Source organism: Drosophila sechellia, chromosome 2R (assembly GCF_004382195.2).
Source record: "Drosophila sechellia strain sech25 chromosome 2R, ASM438219v1, whole genome shotgun sequence".
NCBI lineage: Eukaryota > Metazoa > Arthropoda > Insecta > Diptera > Drosophilidae > Drosophila > Drosophila sechellia.
In genome coordinates, this window is record NC_045950.1 from 7,748,051 (window position 1) to 7,772,595 (window position 24,545).

A 24,545-nucleotide genomic window follows, 5' to 3' on the forward strand; every position below is an offset into this window, starting at 1 on the left:
TTGATTAACTCACAATATCAGCACCCTGTTGAAGAAGTTGTTGGGTGGCCAGCATAGGTTTAAGGCCCACAGCTCGAGATTGAGCCAGCAGCGAAGCTACTGTATTTTTCTTAGGCTTGGATACGCCGCGTCCCAGGTTACGAGGTCTTCCCTCTTTGTAAGAGGACGATCCACCGCCGGATCCACCCGATGCCGAACCACCGCCCGTGGCTCCTGATCCGGCACCAGCTGGAGCTGGAGAGGTTCCTCCGCTGCCGGAAATGGAACCACCAGGCATTCCTCCTGTTCCACCCAAAGCAGCTGTAATAGAGCTCAAACTCTGCAGACTATTACCGCTTTGACCACTAGACGCTGCCTGATAATCGCTCGCCAAGTTAACCAACGCTGCGCTGGAAGAGGAGGAGCCCCCTGCTGCTGCATTTGACGAGCTACTATTGCTCTTATCCGAGGGCTTCATGGAAAGATTAAGTGGTGCGTCAAAGTCATCGATGGTAATGGGATTGCTGGCCGAGCCGACAGCACCGCTGGGCGTCAAGGCGCTGGAGCTCGCATTGGACTTTAGGCTGAGATTCACACCGCCAGAGGTGGGGGCCATGTCGGTGGTGAGGTCGTGCACCTCTTTTCCCTTACTTGAGAGATTATAGGCTCCGTTTGAAGTGATTGTTGGTGGCAGTTTGATTACCTCCACGCGATCACTATTGCTCTGGTTGAGCAGGTTGCTCCCTGCTGAGGAGGAACTGGTACTGGTTGTGGGCGCCGTTGAAGAACTCGCCTTGCTTACAGTCAACTGATCGAGGGGATTGCCACTCATGCCAGGCAGACCGACCAGACCAGCCATTCCCGGGATACCGGCTGCTCCGAGCATCCCGTGGAGTTGCTGCTGCGCCTGGTGTTGCTGCTGAGCCTGCTGATGCTGCTGTTGAGCGGCCGCAGCCATCGCCGCGTACTCCATTTCGAGTCTAGCCCGCTTCGCGGGACTGAGACCTGGAAATGCAAGCAGAGAGGAAATGGCATTTTTGGTGCTGTCGAGCTCTTTTTGTGCTTGTTGCTGTTGTTGGAGTAGGTGTTGTTCTGCTTGGTGTTGTTGTTTCTGTTGTTGTTGTGTTGTTTGCTGTTCTGTTTCGGAAATAGTCTTTTTGCGACCGCGCGAGGTAGTACCAGGAATCTTGGGTCCCACAATCGAGGACGTGTACTTGATTATCTCCGTGTCCGGTGGTAAACGAACTCCGAGCAGAGATGGGTGCTCACTTCCAGTACTGTTAGGGGCAAGGCAATATATTTAGTTATGTAAAACAGTGTGATTCTCAAGCTTAAATTACCCCATCATGTAATCCTTGGAACTGGACTTGCCCGATCCCGACGTCGAACTGTTGCCTCCCATTTGCTGTTGCTGCTGGGAAGAGTGATGCGGCGAGGACGTTACCGTGGCGGATGGCGACACACCTGTGCTGGCTGCAAAAGCATTCATAGCCGCCTGCATGCTCTGCTGTGGCGTCATTCCCAGCGCTCCAAACTGTGACAGCGAGTTAAGAGCGTTGAGCGAGGGATTGTTTTTGTCACGATCCTTGCTCGATGATGAAGACGAGGAGCCCAAGCCCGCATGGGGCGACATCAGCGGATTGCTGCTAGTTAAACTGGGATGCATTCCTCCCAATGATGAGTTGCTTGCGCTCACACTGGTCGAAGCTTTGCCACTGGGCATCATGCCACCGCCGCCGCCGATTCCCATTCCAAGGCCGTGCATCGAGGAGGATGAGGAGCCACCCCCACCGGACTTCTTGCCTGAGGAACCGCTTGATCCTGAGCCGGAAGCAGCGGCTGCCACGGCCTGCATGGCCAGCAGCTCCTTGTGCAGGGTCACCGGATCGTAGGCAGAGCCCGGATTATTAGCCATGCTGCTGCTCGTCATAGTCGAGGGCTTACCATAAGCGCTGGCCGTGCTCTAATGAGTTAAGTAAAGGGATTTAAGTACTTTAATTTAGTATACCGCGTTTACACTTACCTTGTAACTTCCATGACCTCCACTATTTGTGGATATTGATCCGCTACCTGTGCTCACCGACGGAATGCTCGTGCCCGGAACTCCTACACCAAAACCATGCATGCTGGCCAGCGCGGCTGCTGGATTATTGGCTGCTGCTGCTGCTGCCGCCGCAGCTGCCGCATTTAGACTGTTGGCCAGACTTTGCTGTTGCTGTTGTTGCTGCTGGGCGGCTCGCTTCTCCTTGCGCGACTTGTTTGACTTGCTGCCGGAAGAGCCCGATGAGGATCCACCACCACCGTTGCCACTTCCGACATTTCCACCGCCGCCCTGGCCGAGTACACCTGCTCCACCACCTCCAGCACCCGCTCCACCAGCACCGCCGCCCATTCCCATCCCAGCTGGTCCAAAGGCAGCCGCCAGATCGGGATGTGGAAAGGGGGAAAGACCCGAGGCTTGCAGGCGACTGAAGTAATCCTGGGCAGCTAACTGGGCCATTGACCACCAGCCTGTAAATTGATAAGCAATGAGTTAGATCAGGGATTATAAAAAATGGATGCAAATGCATAGTCAAGTCAAATAAATACTTTTACTTTAGTTAATCTACGCCACATAAGAGAGAAGGAAATACTATTTTAAAGAACAAGATTCAAAGGTTCAAACTAATAAAATATTTGTGCTTGACCATTTTTCACTGCCCTGCTGTGGGTAAAGCGTAGTGGCCAGTGTAAAGCGAATAGCAAGTTACTAAATATGCTCTAGGAGTATTTTCTTCAAACGTTCTGCGCGATAGACAAGACATTTTCTGTTATACTCCGCACAATTTAAGGAAATTACTTTGCAGATAAAAACTGTTTTCACCAAGCGGGAATCGAACTCGCGTAGGTTTTTTACGATTCTTCATGGGACGCAGACGCTTTAACGCACCGCACCACAGCAGTTGCTAATTTCGTGGCGTCACAAATGTCTTCTTGAGGAGTGCTACTAAAATACGGAATGTGCCGACATTTTACTCACTTGCTGGATGCAAACCGGCCAAACTGGCGGCCTGGGAAGCGGCCACTGCCATCGTGTTCTGGTGGTGATGGGCTCCCGCCGCAGCCGCCGCTGCTGCTGCCATGGAATAACGGTCATTGGCAGTGGCGCCTCCGGCTTGTGGCAATAAACCCAATCCGGCAGCAGCGGCGGCATTGAACTGCGAGTTGAAGAGCGGATTTGAGGCTGCTGCAGCCGCTGCTCCAGTGGGATCACGTCCCCAATAAGCTGGAAATGGGGGAAACCTTTAAGATCATCATTTACAAGTGAAATAAAGAAAATGTCTTACCAAACAGGGAGGCTGCATCTAAAAGGCCGGTGGGGTCGTGCGGCCCCCCGGCTCCACCACCCCCTCCTGCATTCGAGTTTTTATTTGAGTTTTTGCCATCGCTGCCATCGCCGGCATTTTTGTTCATGTTCAAAATCCCCTAGTTCTTAGGACCAACTATTGTGCGTAACATGCGTTGGGAGTCTGCAAAAGATTTTGAAAATGGAATATTTATAATATATTTACTTGTCTTCAACTTTTACATATGTTGCCATATATAGGATTTCACACTTATACTAACTAAAGTGAAGATAAAACACTTGTATCTGGAAGATACCATTCATCAATTGGTTTCATTTTTCAACTTCAATCTTCGCTATTACTCCGCTCTCTGTGTTGGCAAGGCTGCAACGCTTGGGCGAAACTCGAGCACAAAGCGGAATCGGCCGAAATATGGAAAGCAAAACAAAACTAAAAAAACTACACGCCAGCGAGAGGCCGTACACGCACAAAACGGAAGCAGAAGCTGGCTGCTCTCTTTTACCACTACACCTGCACATCGGCAGAGCGGCGAATTTAGCGCTCAGCCAAGTCGTCGGCGACGGCGAATTGACAAATTACGCACAATATTGCATTTTGTTTAACAATAAAAGAAAAAATATCCCTCTTTCAAAGAAAACTTGAACTTTACAAGTCATGCGCAACGTTCACCACATCCACTAATAAAAAAAGGAAAGAAATAAAAAGGAAAATTCAAGACACCCACACACACAAACACATTCACAGACTGCAGGCGGCGACTGCGAAAAGCGATGCATACACAAGCGAAAAAAGAAGAAAAAATTCCGTTTACAGCAATTTGCACTCTTTTTCGGCAGTGTTCTTTTTTGTTTGCATCACTTTAGTAAATTCATTCATGAAATTTGTAAAGTTCTCTTGTTTTTTTTTGCCTTATGGAGATTTATAAGGCAAACTGTATGTTACTTTTTACTGTTAAGGGCTTTGCATTTATTACTTGCGCTGCGACAGCAGTTAAATGACGTTGTTTGCACTTGCTATTGCATTTTCCGCGATTCAAATGTAAAATTAACAAAAATATTTACAAGCACCGTTTGGCGACGCGTCCGGCTGTGTTTGTGATTTCGCGGCGAATGAGCGTGTGGAGAGTGCGGAGAGCACAAGAACCGCAAGTGGCGGCGGCGGACCATCGGAAACGAAACGCAAAAGGGAGAGCGCGGGCGGCAGAGAGAGAGAGACAGAGAGGCCCGCTTTACATTTGTTGTTTCCACGCACCGTGGTTGATGATTGCACTTTTTTTTGTCTTTACATGTTTTCTTGGTATTATTTTTAGGAGTTTTAGCTGTATTAATCACATTAATGAGCCAGCATTTAGTCAGCCTAAGATGGGTCCACTGTGGCTCGCTAATAACTGTAATTGCGCACTCTTTTTCCTGCTTTCCTTCATTCGTTTTTATTTTTTTGTTGTCACGCATCGGCAGGCGACAGATGTGCGCTCTTATAATGGGGAGGGAGGTGGTAACCCATGAGAGAGAGAATGCGTGAGAGGAGGGGGGAGTATGCGAAAGAGCTCTGGCAATTTATAACAAGCATGAAATAAAACAAACGGACAGAACGACTTGGTACAGTGGAGCTTGCTTAATGACAGCAAAGCAAGTCGTTATAAGAGAATTTGAATCTTATGGAATTTTAATTTTAAGTACACTTTGTTCCTTTTTAATCAAGACATGCAAATATAAGTAAACTTCGGTACATTTTAGCACATATAATTTCATTGTTAAATCCCTTTCTATCCACTTTCCCAGTTGCATTTAATGTTTTAGCGGAAGTAGCACTGTAAAACTTTGCCTCTTGTCTTCTTCTTCAGCTTGGGCTTTTGCCTTTGGGTTCACCGCAAGTGGTATGGGGGGGGGCAGGGTGAAAGGTTGAAGGGAGGCAAAGCAGAGGGAGCAAGCAATATGATTCGGGCATTTGTCTTTGACACCGCCACACTTTGCTGCCTTTGCCTCTGTCGGCGTCGCGGGGGCGCCAGCGCAGCCGACGTCGACGCAGGCGATTGGGAAGGTGTGTGCGTTGTTCTTGTTGTTTCTATATCATTTTGCACTGTGTGTATTTGTGTGCGATTCGCCGCCTCTCACACCCTCCCCTCACACAATCACCTCTGCCGCTCCCTCTGCCAGTCTTTTCACATCAATATTTGTGAGTGACAGCAGCGAATAAATGTGAAATTCTTCTCATATTGTGCTGGCGTCACTCCACTACACACCATCACCATCCCAGTCCCACCCCACCCCCTCAGCCCACCACCACCCCCTGGAATAACCGTTGTTGTTTGCTCTTGATTATCTTCTCTCTCTAGCTCAATTGGCTGGCCGACTGTCTGCTGTCCATCGCTCATGAGTTGCCTTTATTTCTTTTTCATTTGTTGGGTTTTTTTCCAACCTTTTTTGTTGCTTTTCGCTGTGTATGCGTGTGTGTGTTTGACTTCGTGTTATATCTTATGCCCACACACATGCAGATATCGCCGCCGTTTCGTTTGATTTGCCATTAAAAAGGTTTACGGCTGTTTTCTTTGGTCAATAAGCTCGAAAAGCTAATCAATTGCTCGAACAACAGAACTACAACTGGATCTGAATTTCTTGTGTAACTAAAATGGATTCAAAGGGCTCGAATTTATTTGAAATCGCATATTATCTGGATGTTGTTGTTCTGCCCAAATTTTAATAATTTTCTATATAGTTTATTTATTTGTCTTGGGTTTATTACAATTAAATAAATCTTTCAGAGTAAATGTATTTCAAAGGTTGTTAGTATTGAGATACAGCTGTAATTACGAAGATGAATCAGCAAGTTTTACTGAAGATTTCCGATACGAAATCTAGTAATTATTATATCCACGGAAAAGAGTTTTCCGTTGTTGTAATGCACTTGATCACAAACAAAAGATTCGATGCATTTTTGAATAGTTGCCTTTCCCGGATTAAAGGTTTTTCTGGCTTTCTGACTTAACGTCTTGCCTTCTGCGCATTCTTCTACTTTTGATTCTTCTTTTTCCCCCCTATTCTCGTTGACGGCCACCGGTGTGGGAATGTGTGCGAAAGAGATGTCCATTGAGCGGGTAAAAGAGAGGGGGACAATGTGAGTGCTTCTGACTCTTCCCCGGTTTTTCTTTCTTGTGGACTGAGCGAGGTTATTGACTCAAAAAGCAATACCCCTGTCCCTTTTTTTCAGCGTCCAACAAGCCTGCCGTCTGCGTCATCGTCTGGCGCGATCTTTAGTCTCGTTTCCCCTTCCCCGCCTGCTTTATCCCTCTCCCTTTTCAATGCTCCTCTGCAATGCCTGCCGATCGAGTGCTGCAAGAAGAAAATGCAACAGCTTCAGCAGCAACAAGTTCCACTTCCTTTTTTCACCCATTTGTATTAATCAATTTCGGGTCCTAAGTTAAGCATTCTGCGCAGCTCTCTTTAAGTGATTATAATAATAATGTCTAGCCACTAACTTACTACTCATAAATCAAAAACACATGGCATTGCCTTTTAAACTTGAATTTCATTTAAAGTGTTCAACATTTTGCCCGAAACTCACACTGGACACTTTAATCCCTTCCGTTATCCTTCCGCTTTCATTTCCATCAACCCTACTGACACATTTAACCAGTGTTTTAAGTAATTTAACTGTTAAATGCTTTAAATTCTTCGCCTCTTCAAATTGTGAAATTTACCCACAGCAATATAAAATATGCATAATCGTTTAATTTCATCAATTGGTCCAATTAAGCCATCTACCACACATTTATTAAATCCAGACATTTTCACAGCTTCGAAGTGTGTGAAATTGTGTAGAAAATAGGGCCTTTAAAGCTTTTTACAGAGATTCAAAGTAGCAAATGACGAGAAAATACTTGAAAAAAGCTAAGACAATACTTAAGACTGTGCTCTTTAGCTTGAAGATTAAATATCAAACTACAAATACATTTACGCAGTTTACAACTATATATAACTAATTACAAAGTAAGCTTAGCTGGGCTTACGAAAAATTAGTAATGAAACAGTTTGCATTGGAAACCATTGTTGTAAAGTTGATACAATCTCTTTAAAGATTTTACTATCTATCTACTAACATAGAAATAGTATTATTAAAGTCATTAAAATTTTAGAAATACCTAAAATGAAATTTATTCTTTGAATGAAATAGGAGAAAAACATCTGGTACTTATGGGAAACATTATTCTGATGAAGTCCTTGGCACAAAAGGGTGAGAATTATATTTGAAACAAGAAGAAAGCCCACTGGAAATGAAACGAAAATCCTGCGCCGCTTCTGTTATTCTTGTTTTGCACTTCTCTGGGCTGGAATACATTATCATGAAGGATATATTGCCAACCAGTTTTTGGGAGAAAAACCGACGGCGAGGGTTGGGAAATTGGGAGGTGTTGGGTCTCTCGCCTGGGCAAGAAAACTGTGCAAAAAAAAAAAGGACACATAAAATGTAAACTCTGAACCGAAACGGGGCGTGTAACGAACGGAGGGCAGGGGCGCGGGGAGGTGAGGCAGAAGCAGGAGAGGCGGAGAAATCGTGGGTTGTCGCACACTGGACGAACAGGCCAACAAAACGAACAGGAAACGAGCGTGCAAGGACACACAACTTTGGCGTGTGGGTGGTGCAAAAAAGTGGGAGTTGTGCGGCTGGGTGGGTGGGTGCACAAATGGGGGCGTGGCAGGGGTTAGCCAGAGTGAAGTGGTAGTAAAACGAGCCGAATGAGAATCGAGAATTGCGAATGGGTGTAGAGCAAGGGGACGAAGAAGCGGCATCAGCAGAACAGCAAAACTAAAATTGAAAATGGCAACGCCAGCGGGTAGGAGACGCAGGGAAAAAGGAACACGAAGCAGAAGGGCAGAGAAGCAGCGGAGCTGGCAACAACAGCAACAAAAACCATGGCACGAACAACAAAACGAAATGAAGTCCAAGTAAGCGCTGGCGTCGGCTGCTCTGCCGGCAGCGACAGCGGCAGCGAAACAGAACTAGCAACAACAACAACTGCAGCAGCAGCAGCAACAACAACGTGAACAACAAAAACAGCAATGGGAGCAAACAAATGAATTTATGCAGCGAGGCTAGAACAACAACAACAATGACAACCGCAGGCAGTTCTATTACAGTAAAGATTCCCCAAAACGAACTGAAATTAAAGTACGAAGGTATTTTGTTTTAAAGAGCTTTGTAACTTAAAATGATGATAAGAAATCAATATTACACACTTGATACGTGCGGTTTATCAAAGTTCAAGTGTCATAACTTAAATATAATTGATTATGACTAAGGCAGGTTCGACTGTAGCTGGTATTTATGTAGCGATGTTGGTGTGGTTGATGTTGTAACTGCTGCAGGATTGCAGGAGTAAGAGGAATGCATGGGACACAGGATGTGGGATGCGGGGATGCGGTGGCAAAGGGACAGAGGTGAATGTGGAAAAGGGGCGATTCGGCAGAAAGGGAGAGATGGAGGCACATTGGACAAGGGACAAAAGCTCCAAGTGGAACGAGAGAGCGCGCACGACCCATAAATTAGAGCGAGATGGCGCGACTGTGCCAGTGAGAGCTCGGCAAGGAGGTAAAAGGACGTGGGGCGAAAGGAATGCAACAACATTGACGTATTTGCCATTTGCAACAACAACAGAAGCAACTACAACAGCAGCAGCAGGAACAACAACAAGGTGCCAGAGCAATTTCAAGGAGGAGCGAAGGAGAGCAGGAGAAGAAGAGTGCAAAAAGGAGGAGGCGAAAGAGCAAGGGAGACTTTGTCTCTCCATCTCCCTCTCTCCCTCCCTCCCACATCCTTGCGGTGGGCGGAGTGGGTGCATTTAGTGGCTGCAGCCAGTGCAATCCCTCCTTCTCCATTTCCCTCCCCCCGCGCTTCTCCTTGGCATTCGCAAAATGATGATAACGTGATGCAATTTCCAGTCATGTGCAGTTGACCATGTGCAGTTGCCAATTTATACCAGCCACCTGCTTCTACCTGACCCTCGCCTCCCTCCTCCTCCTCCTACTCATTTTCTCCTTCACTTCCCTTTACGCCTTCGGTTCTCCCTTCACTGGACAAGCATCTGATATCAGGGACATGTTCGATTCTTCAAGGACTTAACTTAAACCTCTGACACCTCTGTTTCCGAAAATAGCTCATGAATAGGCTTTAAATTAGATTTTCAGTGTTGAACTGGAGAGTTTTTCTAAGTACGCTGTTTAGCATCAGTGTTTTATGGCCAAGTACAACTGTAGTAGGTTTATATACCATTATAGTTAATACCTAAGGAACTAAATTCGAATATAATTGATATGCAAGACCTTGTAGCTACTCTTACAGTTCTTATAGACCCATGAGGTAATACATTTCTGCTTGAAAATGTAAATGTGTCAAATTAAATATCATTAGTTTTAACCCCCGTTTCTATAGCACCGGTCAAATCCACCCCGCTTCGAATCACAAATGTTTCCGTTGATTTCCCACACTTGGCGTCAGGCATTTCCCCGAAATATCTCGATAACTACATGTGCGGTTTATGACCGATTCTTTTGCTTCGGCCCTCTGTACCGCCTGCGATTACAATCCGATCCAATCCAATCCAAACCAATCGAATCGAATGGTCGCCGTTGCACAACTGTACGCAATTCGCTTTTTGTTGGCCAAAGCTTTTAAATGTTGCTCTGCGCTGCGGTGATTTCATTAGACGGCAAATACAATTAAAGAGCTTGTTGCACGTAATCTAATATGGACAGCACACACAGTCGTATGCGTTTTTGTATCTGTGTTTTATTTTGTACACACGGTCGCAGAGTGACGGCGATAGATACACGGATAAAAAGATACATAGACGCACACACATGCGTCAGTCGCCGCACAGCAATTTAATTAATGCTTAAATCAGATTATCCGAACAAAAGGCCGAACGCGTTGGGAATAACGGGGGTGGGATAAAAGGATACAGTGAGATGGGCAACGAGGAACCGGAAAGCAACTGTGCATACTTTGCAACACTAGGAGATGTACAACTTTCAGATACATTTTAGAAATTTATTTTATATCACTCGTGGGAATAGAATACACCAAATGGTTTTTAACCAAATAAACACTTTTACATCTTTCAGCGACATATTATTATATTATTTACTTTAAAAACCACCTTTTCCACTCTTTTTAAGTACAAGTTATCGGCGTGAAAATCATTTATCAGGCTAAGATTACATTTAAATGCTTAAGCATAGTTTTATCCTTTTGCAATCAACTCACCTCTCGAAATAATTCAAAACTTGAAGATAAACTTTTAGTTTGATTTCCTTTATTATTATTCAACTATTCACTTTTGTCGCCACTCGATTTTGCTTTCATTTTTTCATTCATCTTTCTGTTTTATTTTTCACTTAATTCTCACTCTCTTTTCAGGGGATTCGAGATAACTTAATGCTTTTTGTGTATTGCTTGGTTTTTTCTATACATTTCCGCTTGGCTCTTTTTGGGCTGGTTAACACAAACACAAAATAAATTTGAAATGATTATTGAAATTTATGGGATGCCGTCGTTCAAAAGAAAAGCTTTTATAGGAACACGAAATTGAAGAATCCCGAAGAATGCGATGCACAATTATAATTTCGGTATTTTCCTACAATTTTTCCTCACTCTGCTGAAATTAAGCAGACAAGCAACAACAATCATGTGTTTCTATGGGATTCTCTTGTATTATTTGTTGTTGTTTTTTTTTTTTTTCTATAAAAAAATGGTTTGAGATGAAGGGATGGTGAGTCACTACTTTATATAAACAATGGCGTTCGCAGCATTTTGGTCAACTTCTCGAAGCTGCCGGTCGGTCATTTAGCACTTGCCGAAGAAGGTGGTGGCGTCAGGGGGTTAAAGAGAGCCAGCGGCTGACAGGGGGTTAAATATTCTGTACCACGAAAGCTAATGAACGGCCGAGTCCGATCCGAAATTCGAAAAAGCGATGGGAAGAACAAAATAAGAAAAAGAGTCAACATTTTTCAATTGAATCAGTTGGCAGAACGAGACGGAAAACTGGGCGAAAAAGAGAGATGGAGGGGCCAAAGAGGCCAAGAAAACAATTGACAGTCAGTCAGTGCGTTGGAGGAGTCGAGAAAGAGGTAGCTATAGCACGAGCGAGCGAGAGGGAAGCGAATAGCCTGTCTGTGCGCTGCGCTTCAATAAATCCGGGCTACAAAAAGCAAACGAAACTCGCCTTAAATCGAAAGAACTGTGCACTGCCGTCTGTGTACTTTTCCACAGTGAATACTCGATAAAAGGGTCTTTAAAATAGGACAACAATCATCTACATATTAAACTATAAGCGATGTAATTTTTACTAAAGATCATCTCTTCAATTTTACAATTAAGGTAACGGTTTTGCCAGCCCTTCCACTTTATTTTAGATATTTTTTTTTATAAGGTTTCCAAGCGTAAGAAGCTCCACTGTATTTCTGTGGCAATGCAATCAATCAGATAGCAACAGCCAACAGAACGAACCTAACCTAACCGTAAATTATCGCTCTTTGGCCAAGTGTTATCGTTTGGGTTTCAGCTTGCGCTTTCCAGCTATTGGTAAATGTAAAAACATTTGTAATTTAATTAACCGATTGCCTGGGACTTAAGCGTTTTGCATCTAATGCGTTTCGAGTTCCCCAATGATATCAGAGCTCTACCGTTAACTAAACAAACCTTTAGTTGTTTATCGTGCGCACGGCAAACTGGAAATCTGTTTTGCAAAATCCATTAATTGCTCTATTCAGTACACACACACACACACACACATAATACCTTGTTTTTAGCCAAGTGATTAAATGCCATGGCTTTTTAACTGACCACTTTAACGGTGAGAAATAATATTAATAATAAAAAATTTTTTGTACACAGTTGATTGTTTACCATCAGTTATTTTATCGCTTTTATTCTGGTTAAAACCTTTTTTTGTTTTGGTTGCCTAGCATTCCATGCCTTTCATTTTTCTCAGTGCCTCTCGTTGACAGTGGAAAAATAAAAACTGTAAATCCAAAGCGATCAAAGAGCAGATGCATTTCTCAAAGGGCATTTATTCGGGTGCATTTGTGTGGTGTGCGTGTGTGTGTGTATGTGTGCTTAGAAGTACATTTGTGGTGGTGCTAGGGTGCTGGGCAAATGACTAAAATTAAACAAGAAAACAAATTCATCACTGAAATGCCTCAAAAATCCGTTGAAGGGATGATGATGAAGCTGAACAGCGGAGAAAAAAGGTACAAACGACATGACGAATTGTAGATACAGATGAACCCAGAACGAGGAAGAGCCGTGTAAGAGGGAGAGGGCGATGAACGGGAGGAGGGCCAGGCGGAGTACGATGAGGATGAGGTTGGGGAAGGGACCAGGGGCAGGGGCAACAACGAGCATGGCCACAATGAAAACCAACGAAATAAATTAAATAATATGAAAAGAAACACGCTGCAGAGACGATGGCGTACACCCAAAAACAAACGAGAGAGGGGGTAGCGTTAAAGAGATGAGGTGCGGGGGACGGAAAAGAGGCCAGCAAAGAGGGGTGGAGAAGCTGGACGGGGCACAGAGCAATCAGCGAGGAGCGAAGCGAAACCGACGGCAAAACAACAGACGAAACAAAACTTGACAGATGGACAAGCGGTCGCGGGCGGAACGGGTGCAAAGGGGACGGAATGGGAGGGGGACAGACAGAAATCCAACTAAATATCGAAATCAAAAATCCGCAACAGCACGAAGAAAAAAATACAATAAAGATGGTCAAACTGCGTCAAGCCGAAAGTGTTATACTCTTTAATGCTTGAAAGACTACGCAGCCAGATTATAGACTTTTCAAGGACAGTATGATACGTTTCATGCTGCTAGTAACAATAATTAAAATAATTTATATATCTAAAAGTAAAGGACTCAAAAGAATGTACCCAAAATAAAAATTTTATTTATTAACATATATATTCCTATTTTGGGATTTAAATATAAAAAGTATTTGCTTTTATGGGACTTTCACGAAGTTCGCAAGAATTTAAATTCTTTGAACATCGTTTAAATATAATTTATATAGCCGTATTTCCCGGTAATGACTCAATACTTAAATTATGGCACTTCTTTATGATAATAGGGTATGCGAAAAAACGCGTCCAAACACAGCGCAAGATTTTATTTTAGAAACGAATGGGATTCAGACAGTGGACAGTGGAGAGGAATGGCCGAGAGCTAAAACAACAAAAATAATAATAACAGCAACAACAACGAACGGAGGCCTGACCGAACTGCGACGCCGGCAGAGGCAGAAGCAGAGGCAGCCGGTAAGTTGGCCAAAACGCAGAAACAATTCACAATGGGGGAAATACACAGGAATTTCGAGCCGACATCGGCTCCCTCCACTGCGCGTGGTTAGGCTTTAAAAACTCGCCTTAATTGGTTTTCGCCACCAAAGGGTTAAGCATTAATATGTCGAGATGATCCGGAAAGATGCTTCCACTTCCATAACGAACAGATGACTTCACTGTTGTATCTGCAGCTCACTCATTCGCTCATTGAGCCCACGCAATACATGTTTGTCAATTGTCAATTCCTCAACGATTTCACAGTAGAGCTTCCGATTTTGCGGCATTTTTCAGTTTGAGTTCAGTTCGTTTCGTTTGTCAAGTTGAGTCGGCAGAATATGAAACAGAACCAGAAAACAAGAACAAAGTAACAAGCGAGTCATGCACACACACACACACACACATGTCCGTGTGTATGAGGGAAGATGAGGAGGGGGGGGCAGGATAGGCAGCTCCAAAGTAGCGCAAAAGCAGCAGCAACAACAAAAACAACAAAGCCAAGCCGAGACATAAAATAAATGAGCGCCGCCGCACAAACATGTCTCCAATGTTCACCCGTTGCTGTTGTTGCAATTGTTATTGTTGTTGCTTTCTGCTGTGACTGGCCGTTACGTATCCCCCGTCTCCCTCTCCTTTTCGCTCGCACTGGCCCCTCGCACTCCATCACACCCTCTCACTCGCTCTCGCACTTGCACTCCCTCTCATTCCATTTCCATCCGTGTGCTTCAATTTCGTTTCCCAAGCGTCGTCGTCGTTGTTGTTGCCTCTTGCTCTGCCTGCTGCCTGCTGCCTCTGCCTCTTCCTCGCACCCTCTCTCGCTCGCTCTTTGTAATTATTGATACATAAAAATACAACAAAAGCAAGTTGAAATGCCGGACTGCAATTGTGGTCATAATAAATCTTATTGCACGCTGCTCAAAAACGATTGCATTGAAAACTACAAATATCGTGAGAAATCTTTGAACGACACTGCAAATTGCACATTTTCCAGTTTTAATTATAAGATGGTTATTAATCAAGTTCGTCCAGCAGTCATATGGTCAAAATCTGCTAAAAACCAAATACATATGTTTTTACTAAACACCTGGTCAATTTCATGTTGAATTTTACCTATGTATTTATAAGAATCTCTGCCCAAACAGCTGGTTACTTCCTTTCATTTCAATTTTCGCCACTCTGATTAGATAAAATGTCATATTCTTTATTTTTAAGTCAATTCCTAACGGGATATGTACATCCGCGATGCAATCAATCAGTAAAAAGTACATTTCAATCAAAAGTATGACCTCACCATAATCATAAAGGTTTGACCATCTAACTGGAGAATCCACTTTGGTTATATTTACCAAAAGTAATAGTTTTACCAACACATATGTACATACATACTTAATGGTCCTTATATTATTGTTTTTATTAGGTCTAAAATATGTAAGTAAATATGTATATTGAAACAAATGAAACTTGGTTGTAAACAGCATGTTTGTTTATATTCAGATCTTATTGTACTAATAACTATTAAACTGTCGTTTCCATTATTTAACGAACCATAACCGGCTTTTCTCTACAAATGCCTTAAGAACATCTCAGTTTTTAAAGTATCTTTATCTTACGATTGCATCTTTACCTTAGCTATCAGTTTCAATCAAAATACGGCACCTTTTTGATCAATTTGGGAGCGAAATAAATATAATCCAACAAGCTGACTTTTTCTTAATCCTTTTTTTTCGCCGTCTCCTTTGGCGGCTGTACGGAAAGAAGAGCGTGGAGAATAAGGTGGCGGAATGGACAAAAGAAAATGCGCGCTCACACACACACACACTTAGCACACACACACATATACTGCCACGCTTGGCTGCGTTTATAGAAGAAGAAGCAGCGGAGGAGGAATAAGAAGAATAAGCAGCAGAAACGGATTCCGTTTTAGCTTTGTGTAAATCTATCTGTATCTGTCGCACTTCCTTTGCTGTTTTGGTGGCTTTTTAAAACATTTTATTTTGTTATTGGTTTTACTTTTATACATTTGCTATCTTACTTTGGCACAATCACAAATCTTGGGCACACATTCACTTTTTTAATTATTTCGCACCGAAATCACATTCATATTTTCATATCTTTCATACTTTTCTAAGCATTTGTTTTAGATTTATTATCTTTCGCTTGGGATTTCACTTGCGCGACCGACGAGTTTCCGAACCAAACTAACACCATCAACATTCAACATCAAACATTCAACATCGGCGGCAGCGACAGCGACGCGAGCTGCGACGCCGACGGCGCTGCGGAGACAACCGCGTTGTTGCTGTTGTTGTTTGCTGATTGGGAGAGGGAGAAAATGTGTGGTTGAGCGTGCTCAGAGTGCGGGTGGCGGGGGAAGAGAGTCGCCGCAGAGAGCAACGGGCGACGACTGCGATTATATGAGAAAATTTATTCAACATTTAACGAACGTGCCCACAGGGCATGGGCAAAGGGGGAAGGGTAGGATAATGGACGGGGGCAGAGTGAGTGAGTGGGAGAGCGGGAAAGGGAGCGTGGAGAGAGCGATGAAGGAGCGGGTGCTAGTCAGGTGAAGGTGTCGTTGTTAGGGGCCAAAGTGGAAAGGAGAGGGCAACAACAGAAATTAGAGAAAGACGGAAAGCATTTGTATGATTTAAATTTCTTTATTTCATTTTCCTTCGCCTTTAATTTCCACTGCTGAAACCTGTGCTGCTCTTGCAGGCCGGCTTCGTCCACTCAAGTGCTGGCAATTAAAATTGCTATAACAACTAAATCAGATGACATTGCTTCCTTGACGACTTGCAAGTGTGTGCGTGTTAGGGTGGGTCAATTAAAATTCCCAAAGGATCACACTATTCTTGGGAATATTGAGAAAACTAAGCAAATTGAGCAAAAAATCGATTGCAATCCAATGTGGGTTATTATACCATGTCATATCGTTTTAGATGTTGTATTCTATAATTAGAATAGCGATATATATTAATCCTAATCCTATGTAATCATAAGAAATAATGTTAAAATTTAATGCTTTAGCTTTGGAAATCACAACACATTTGTGTACTTTGTGTTAATCATATTTTAAATGCTTTAAAAAGGTAATTTCATTCACTTTTTTAAAGTTATTATATTTTTATTACATTGATTTGTTTTTCAAACTGTATATTGTCGTTTTGTATAATTAGGAGATTAAAGTCTTATAACTATCAAAAAGATTATCGAACTGTTACGGGTTAAAGGATTGTTTCATTGTAATTCCTCATCTTAGTTTACTCCTGAGTATGAAACAACTCCAGGCAGAAACAGGGTCACCCTAATGTAAAGGAAACAAGTGAGAAATTAAGCAATGCATGATGCCAAAAGAAGGCGTGAGGGGCGTAAGATGGAAAGGGGTAACAGGAAACGGCAAAATGGAAGTGAGCAAGCGAATTTCGCCATGCGTGCTTGTGTGGGTGAATGAGTGTCTGGAGTTGTACGTGTGTGTGTGTGTGTGTGAACTCAATGAAAAGGTGTCTCCTTCTTGTTGTCCTGTTAATGTTGACTTTGTTGTTGCAGCCGAAACTTTGCGGCGGTTGTTTCTGTTGTTGTTGTTGTACTTGTTGTTTATATAGCTGTTGCGGAAGCAGCAATGCAAATTGTTAAATAATGTCAAGTGAAATTGCGTTTTTGTAAGCGGAAAGTGTGTTTGTGGGGGGGGGGGGGGGGGGGAGGCGTTTGGGGAGCCAAGTCGGAAAATTGCAGACACACATGTGTTCTCCATGCAATAGTTTCATCACCCTCACTCTCACCCCGCCCACTCTCTTTCGCGCTCATTCAGAAACAGGCGTAGGTGCTAAAACTGCTATTAGAGCGTGAGCTAATGTAGTCGACCACTAAGTACCTGGCATTCGATTCGCGAAAACTATTTCATATTTTCTGGCGTATGTTTATGAGAGTAACAACCCAACAAATTCAAATTGATAGTATAAATACTAAAACGTAATTATTGGTCTATAGCTTTATTTACATACAGATTTTACCTATGAAAACCGTTGATTGAAATTGACTTGCAATAAATATTTACACATTTTTGGATAAACAATTTACAATAAATAAATAAGTTCTTAGAATAAACCAAGTTTCCATGGTACTGCCCACTTGCTCAAGTAAAAGCATTACGAAACCATAATTATTTAACTAATGTAATATATGCCGTAGAGTGGTCTACTCCCCTCCCTCCCCATCCCTCGGACATAATCGATTTACCAAGCGTCATCAATAATATTGCACATTTTTGCAATGTTTTCAAGCAAAAGCTGTGGGACCTGCGAGCCGGAGTGAAATGCAAAAGGGCAACGACAAGAAGGACGTGCACAGAGCCAAAGGTGGAGAGGCTAAGAAGGGGGTGGAGTGGGGGTGGCAGGAGGACAACCAGAAAGAGGAGCTCGGGGAGCAGGAGCAGCAGGCGGGTGAAGAGGAGCTGGAGAAGGTGCATGAAGCGGCGACGTGGCGGCAGCAGACAAAAGCAGAGGCTGATGCTGTCGAACGCAGCTTGATAAAAGGGGACAGCGGGGTGGGGGACGTTGCGGAGCGAAGGCAGAAACTTGCTGCAGCAGCAGCAACAAGGAGGAAAGAGAGACAAGAGGCGGCGAAGAGCGTGTGCCAACTACAACAACCAGGATTACAATTCAAACTTGCTCGTCAGCCTGGCTGGCTGCCATAGCCGTGGGCCAGGAGGAGGTGCCACAGGGGGCAGGGGGTGCTGATGGCAGGGGCGACAGCGGAATAAAGGAAATGACAGTGGGAGCAGGACGGGGCGACGCAAGGGAAGGAGCGCGGGGGAGCAGGGAGGCGCAAGCAGGGATGTCGTGCAGAGAAAAACGCCAGAGTCAGAGGCAACAACACACAGGCCAAGTTTTTGAAATCCCCCCCCTTACGACTCTTTATAACCATCCCAACGCACACTTCGCTAACCCCCTTACACCCCCCGCCCCCTCACCCTTGTCCACATCCCTGTCCAACAGCGAAGCTGCAGTTTGCAAAAGAATACACACACACACGTGCATAAAAAATGTGCGGAAGAAAAAATGTTTAAGCACACGCGTGTGTGTGTGCGCAAAAGAGAGGGTAACAACGCGGCCAGAAAGAGCAAGAAGTAGAGCATTTTTAAGAAGAGGAAGCAGGAGGAAAAGGAACTGCGGCCAGCGGAAAGCACAGTAGATACTCAATAAACAAGACTGGTTCTTAAACTGAAATACAAGTAAGTTGAAATAAGATATGGTAAAAAACAGTAATTTATTTAAACAACTATTTCCACAATAATCTTAGCTTTCTGATTCATATTTATTAACACAGAAATTCTAAATAAATAAAACAAGCACCAAATGGTTGTGTTTACCAAAACGATTGCGCCCTGTACACAAAATGAGCGCCAAGGGGCCCAAAAGCAAAGCCGACAACGTTTCAGCTTTTTGTTAATTTTCATCAGTAGAACCACAAATGAGTGGGGGCCAAGGGGGAGGGGTGCAGAGATAGGCAGAAAAGTCACAAAAAAGGACACCACGAAGTTCCTCAAAGTCAGCTTAATTGGCACGGCGCAGCTTTTTGCAACTGATTGTGATTGTGTGTCCCCACTGTCTCCACACTTTTTATACGAGACTTGGGACCGAACAGGACATTCAGAAGTATCAAGGCACGTTTCACTGTGATTAGTCGGGCTCTATTGTCGGTCTGGCAAAGGAACTACAAACTGGCCAGCAGACTTTAAAGTCTTATTTTAATTTTGGTCATAAGTCAATTCATCTTTGAACAGCCGACTTCATTCACAGCAATAAGTAAACATCTTTGGCAGCATTTGTATGCGCACTTAAATGCCTGAAAGGATATTCATTCCGTAAACATAAGGTGTCATTTGGATTACATCACTTTCCGCATCGATTTAAATGGCTCAATACTCAAGCATTTAAGCCCATATTTTCATTACAAATTGAATTCAGCAAAGCTTTACAGCGTAACAATTTAAACTAAATTTAATGGGCTTAGTTTGAAAGTGTGGTATTTGATTTTCAAGTTGCCTAAATCGCACAATAAATTATTCAGCCATTTCCAATCAAAATACATGTGCTTTCCAGTGACTCAAGTTGTTTATTCAATATAATGACATGCTTTTTGTGCCATGCAATTTATTAGCAAATAGAATGCCGAACGTCTAATCTTATTTTCTAATTAGCAGAGCGAGCAATTCGGATGTGACTGCACATTTTATCGATGAGTTATCTTTATGAGTGTTGGAAAGTATCTCAAGTAAATCTAATGAGCAGCGACGGTGTGCCACGCCCACGCACCTAGCATAGATGCATAGATACACTCGCAGATACTTGTACACTTTGCGGATGCAAGAGCAGCGTCGGCGACAGCTCATCCAAAGTTGAGCCATGCAAATTACAACAATTTCCCATACGCCGCACAGAAATAGATACAGAATGTGTATCCGCATCTGCAGCTGTACCAGCAAAATGTATCTGCATCTGCAAATGTATCCGTATCTGTATCTGTATTTGTAAATGTGGCCGCTTGGCACGCAGCAAACTGTCTAATGTATCTCGCAGATGCATGGACGGCGAGCTGGCGATGGTGACAGCCTCACCAGCGTCGCCAGCGTCTTCTCAGCATCTCGGCATCCTCCTCAGCATTTGTATAATTTGCACAATGGCACAAGGAAACTGCTCGCTGCGCAGATACAGATACAACAGTTGCAGATACTTGCAACACTCACACACGGACCAGAGCACAGCACATGAGTTTCGGAGCACAAAAGCGAAATTGCAAAGTTTTCGCTGCAGAAATTTCGATGGAGCTGCGGGGCAAGGGCGTTTCGGCGTTGCAAGGGCGTGGGAGATGGCTCTTACCAGGAAGAAGCAGAACGAGAGCCCAGTCTGAGCTCGCGTTGCATGCAAACAGAGTTGCCTCGCATTACATTGGTTAACATGGAACTGCTTTCCTATTATAAATATCTTAATCAATACAGCGATGCACTGAGCAAAATATTGGTACTCTTAGAAAATGTATTAACATAACTGAAAATTCTATCTTTACATTAAATAAATTGGTACTTATAATAGTAATAATACATAATATACATACCTAAACTTTATTTCTATACAAAAATTATAGAAAACCCTTTGAATTTATGTTTCTGTGAGCAGGCAAAACTTCTAAACTAAACTTCTGCATATGCTTATGATCACAAGTTATCCTTAAACACCTTGATTACCTGCCACATATATAAAAACATGTTAATTTCTAGGGCTACATTAGATGAAGTTTAAACTTTAACCATGTTGCCTAGTGTTTTTGTATAGAGAAAATAGCCAGAAACATGGACACATATGCCGACTAGTGAGCATATAATTACAACATTGGTTAAAGGCCGCCGCCCGGCGAGGATATCCTGACTTTTCCGCTCCCACGGCTTTCCCGCCCGTCCTCATTTTCTCCCCCCTTTCCCCCTCCCCTTCCGCGTCCTTGCCGCTTTCCCAATCTCCTTTCGAGGGCCACGAAAATGCCGCCACTTGCGCTCCCCTTCCAGAAATAAGCAGGATTCAATAGACGACGAAACCGAGGACATGAGCGAGGCGAAGCATCAGCTTTGGCCATACCTTTTGCACACCCAAAGATACACACGCACACAGAGACGCCTGTCGTGTACACACACAGCTACTACACACATGTGTGTAGTAGTGCAACATACGTACGTACAAATATATATCCACATAATGAAGTAGAGCACAAATGCCTTTGGGGTGACTGGATGATGGGCCAAAACCAAAGCCAAACAGTTGCCCACTGGAGACCCCGACCCTCGTCCTTTGCCCACCCACCCCCTGCGCACCCTACCCTCCCCTCCCCCACTTCTATGTGCTCTTTATCCAGGATCTCCTTTGCAGGCAATCGCCCAACATGCAACAACAACAACAACAACAACAACAACAACGACTAAAGCACGGGGCTAAAGTTCACATGGAACTTTCGAAGCAAAAGCAAACCAACAAAAGGAACAAGTGGAGATAGAGAGATGGCGGTTTCGAAACCGAAAGCTGGAAAATAACAGGATTATCCAGCAGCAGCAGCTCGGATATCTGGAAGAATTATAACCATTACTTGTTCAATTAGAAAGCCAACACCTTTTAGCCATCATCAAAACGATGGCAACTAAAGAGTGATTGAGTGTTAAATTCTAATTTGTCTTATCAGTTAATCTACTTTAAATGGAGGAAGTAGTTTAATTTCTTATCACATCTTAAGTGATTTACCAACTAGCTAAAAAACGAATTTGTAATATCCTTTCTGCTTTGCTTAAACCAATTTGAAAATAAAATTCATTCATATCAGATAACCTATACACAGTTTTTGTTTAGCTAGTAGTAGTTATTTTTGAATACAGCTTTGCAATTGCATTTTTATTCCAACAACATTGTGCCCCAACATTTCAGTCCACAAAATTTATGCCCCAACCGCCGATAAGCGATTCAATTAAAAACCGAACCGAACTGATGAAATATATATGTATGTATGAGCATACATATATTTCGTAATTCGAAATAAGCTCCACAAATAAACGGAATCAAGCTGAAATAAGAGAATTTCCGACCACAAGGAAAATCGCAATGAAAATTGGCGAACATTGTGTGCAAGCGAGACGGCAAATGAGTGGACAATGGCAGAGCACGAATGGCTGGAAAAGCGGGCCTGCAAATATATATAGGTATATAGGTAGCTCACTCATCTTTAGCATTTCAATTTTGGATAGTGTTGACCCACCCGTTGCCCCCACCTGCTCTCAACACCCCCCTCCCCCCATAAATTCAATTACTGCCAATATTTTGCAAACGTGCGAAGCAATTGCAATAAAAACACAAACGAAGCCAGCACACAGTAGTAAATTCAATTTTGTGTTATCCATCGATGTTTCCCCAGAGAATCGAAAAGAGACAGAGGTATAGAGATAATTACCCAACCCCCCCCCTTTCACCAACCCATTCATGCAACGAACTTCTGGCGTGCGATTTTTTACTTTACCCACTTTTAGCTGCCACTTTGAATTGTGTTTGCTATGGGGGGACAGAGGGGGAGACCCCAAAATTCCAGCAGCAAAACAAATAAAATGTGTGTGCATTTCAAAATGCAATTGTTCATCAGCCCAAAGCCCCACCCCCAACCCCCTCCTTTCCCTAACCACCCGAAAATCAACTGGCAAAATGTAAAGCCCTTTTCAGTTATTTACTTTCTATTGCTTTGCAATCACTGGGTATTATAACTAAGGTCTCAAACTTATTAATTCAAAACATTTTAAAATCCTATTTTTTTTGGTCCACTCTTTTATGTTTAGTTAATTTAAATAATGTTTAAATAAAGCTTAAGTATTGAACTTAAGTTTCCTTATTTTTTTTTTGCGAAAGGGTATTCATGTTTCTGCGTTTTCATGTAGACTTATCAAATATATGAGCTTATGTGCATATAACCCATCTAAAATATTTGAGTTGGCCTAAACCCATGTTGCTGATTTTTTGGGAGCAACTACTGTTTGCTATGTAGGTTTTTGTGTGCTTTTGGAATCCGAATTTCAGGAAGTCCTCCCCCCGAAGTCCTTTCGTTTATCTCTGGCATTTAAGCAGAGTGACTGTGGCTGCTGTTGGCTCCTCCTTTAGGCCTTCTTCTCCCCTTTCTTTCTCCCTCCTTTCCACTTCTCACCTTTTCGGTTCGAATCCTGTTCGATTTTGGCCAGCCTCACGTTCCCTATTTCCTTGCCATCGAAAAAACTCGAGCTGCAACCAAAAATCTGTTGACTGCACAGGAAAAAAGCATCTACCAATTTTGTTTATAAATTACATTATAATTAAATAATTTCTTTTTTCTATTTTTATTATAATATTATAATTTAAAATTTTCACTGTTTATTTCCCATTTGGCCAAGATGACCAAAAACATTTTCTAAACAGCTACACAACAAGTATTTTTTTTCAGTGTTCAACTTTTGGTTTTGAAACAATTGCCCATGCAAACCTTCTGCCTCTCTCCCTCCCTCTCTCCTGCTTTACGTTGCTATGCGAAAGGAGAGTAGGCAGAGCTCGTTCAGGAGGAAGAGTGGGGGGGAGAGGGGCAAAAAGGAGAGGTCGCAGCATTTGTCGCCATTTATTTACACGATTAGAAATCGATTTTGTGCGTTCCCACATAGAATTCCATATGAAATGACAGCCGAAACGAACAAATATACAAACAGACATACAGAAAAATGGGGGATTGTGGGCGCAGGGGGGGACTGGGGGTGGGGTGACATGTAAGGTCCCTCCTGTATGTGCCGTTATAATGATTTATGTTAAGCTTATTGCTCACACACACACACACAGCCAGAAGTGGAGGGTGTGTGCGAAAGAGACGGAACCAAATCGAAATCGATTTGCGGGCAGAGTAAAAGCAGAGCAAAGAAGAAGAAGCAGCGGCGGCAGCAGCCGGAATCAGCTAACAGTGGCGACATCTAGCGGCTGGCACCTCTTTTAATTTTTTGGCCAAAAAGGGAATCGGAAATGCAAAGAGGAAATTGAAATCAAACAAATGAAGAAGTCTTGAATAAACGCAGTTAATGTTTTGATTAGCTTAGTCAATTGATTTGCAAGAATGTTTGACGCAATTCATGACTTTAATGTTAACTTTTGCTACTTAATAATAAGTGGTTTAGCATAAATAAATCAATCTAACATAAACTGTAAAAAGTTCTTATGTTTTCTTAATTCCTTATATATTTTATATAGCAAGAACTGGGCACGCGATAAGTTGCATTTATTCTAAATTAAACTGGCATATATTTCCAGTTTAGTATGTGAACTGTTTTGCTTAAAATCCGAACCTTATATATATAAAAATA

General features: G+C 43.0%; 1 protein-coding gene across 6 annotated transcripts in view; it reads right to left on the reverse strand.

Annotated features, from left to right (window-relative positions):
- The window catches only part of LOC6608685, a 37,621-nt gene that overhangs the window by 10,855 nt on the left and 2,221 nt on the right, over positions 1 to 24,545 (reverse strand). For all 6 annotated transcript variants that reach the window (XM_032716843.1, XM_032716842.1, XM_032716844.1 and 3 more), the window contains exons 2-6: positions 3,306 to 3,488; positions 2,999 to 3,244; positions 2,003 to 2,490; positions 1,320 to 1,942; positions 14 to 1,256 (exon numbers count right to left, since the gene is read on the reverse strand). In XM_032716843.1, coding sequence (XP_032572734.1) covers positions 14 to 1,256; positions 1,320 to 1,942; positions 2,003 to 2,490; positions 2,999 to 3,244; positions 3,306 to 3,432 — 2,727 coding nt within the window. In that variant the 5' untranslated portion in view covers positions 3,433 to 3,488. The remainder of the gene's footprint in view (positions 1 to 13; positions 1,257 to 1,319; positions 1,943 to 2,002; positions 2,491 to 2,998; positions 3,245 to 3,305; positions 3,489 to 24,545) is intronic.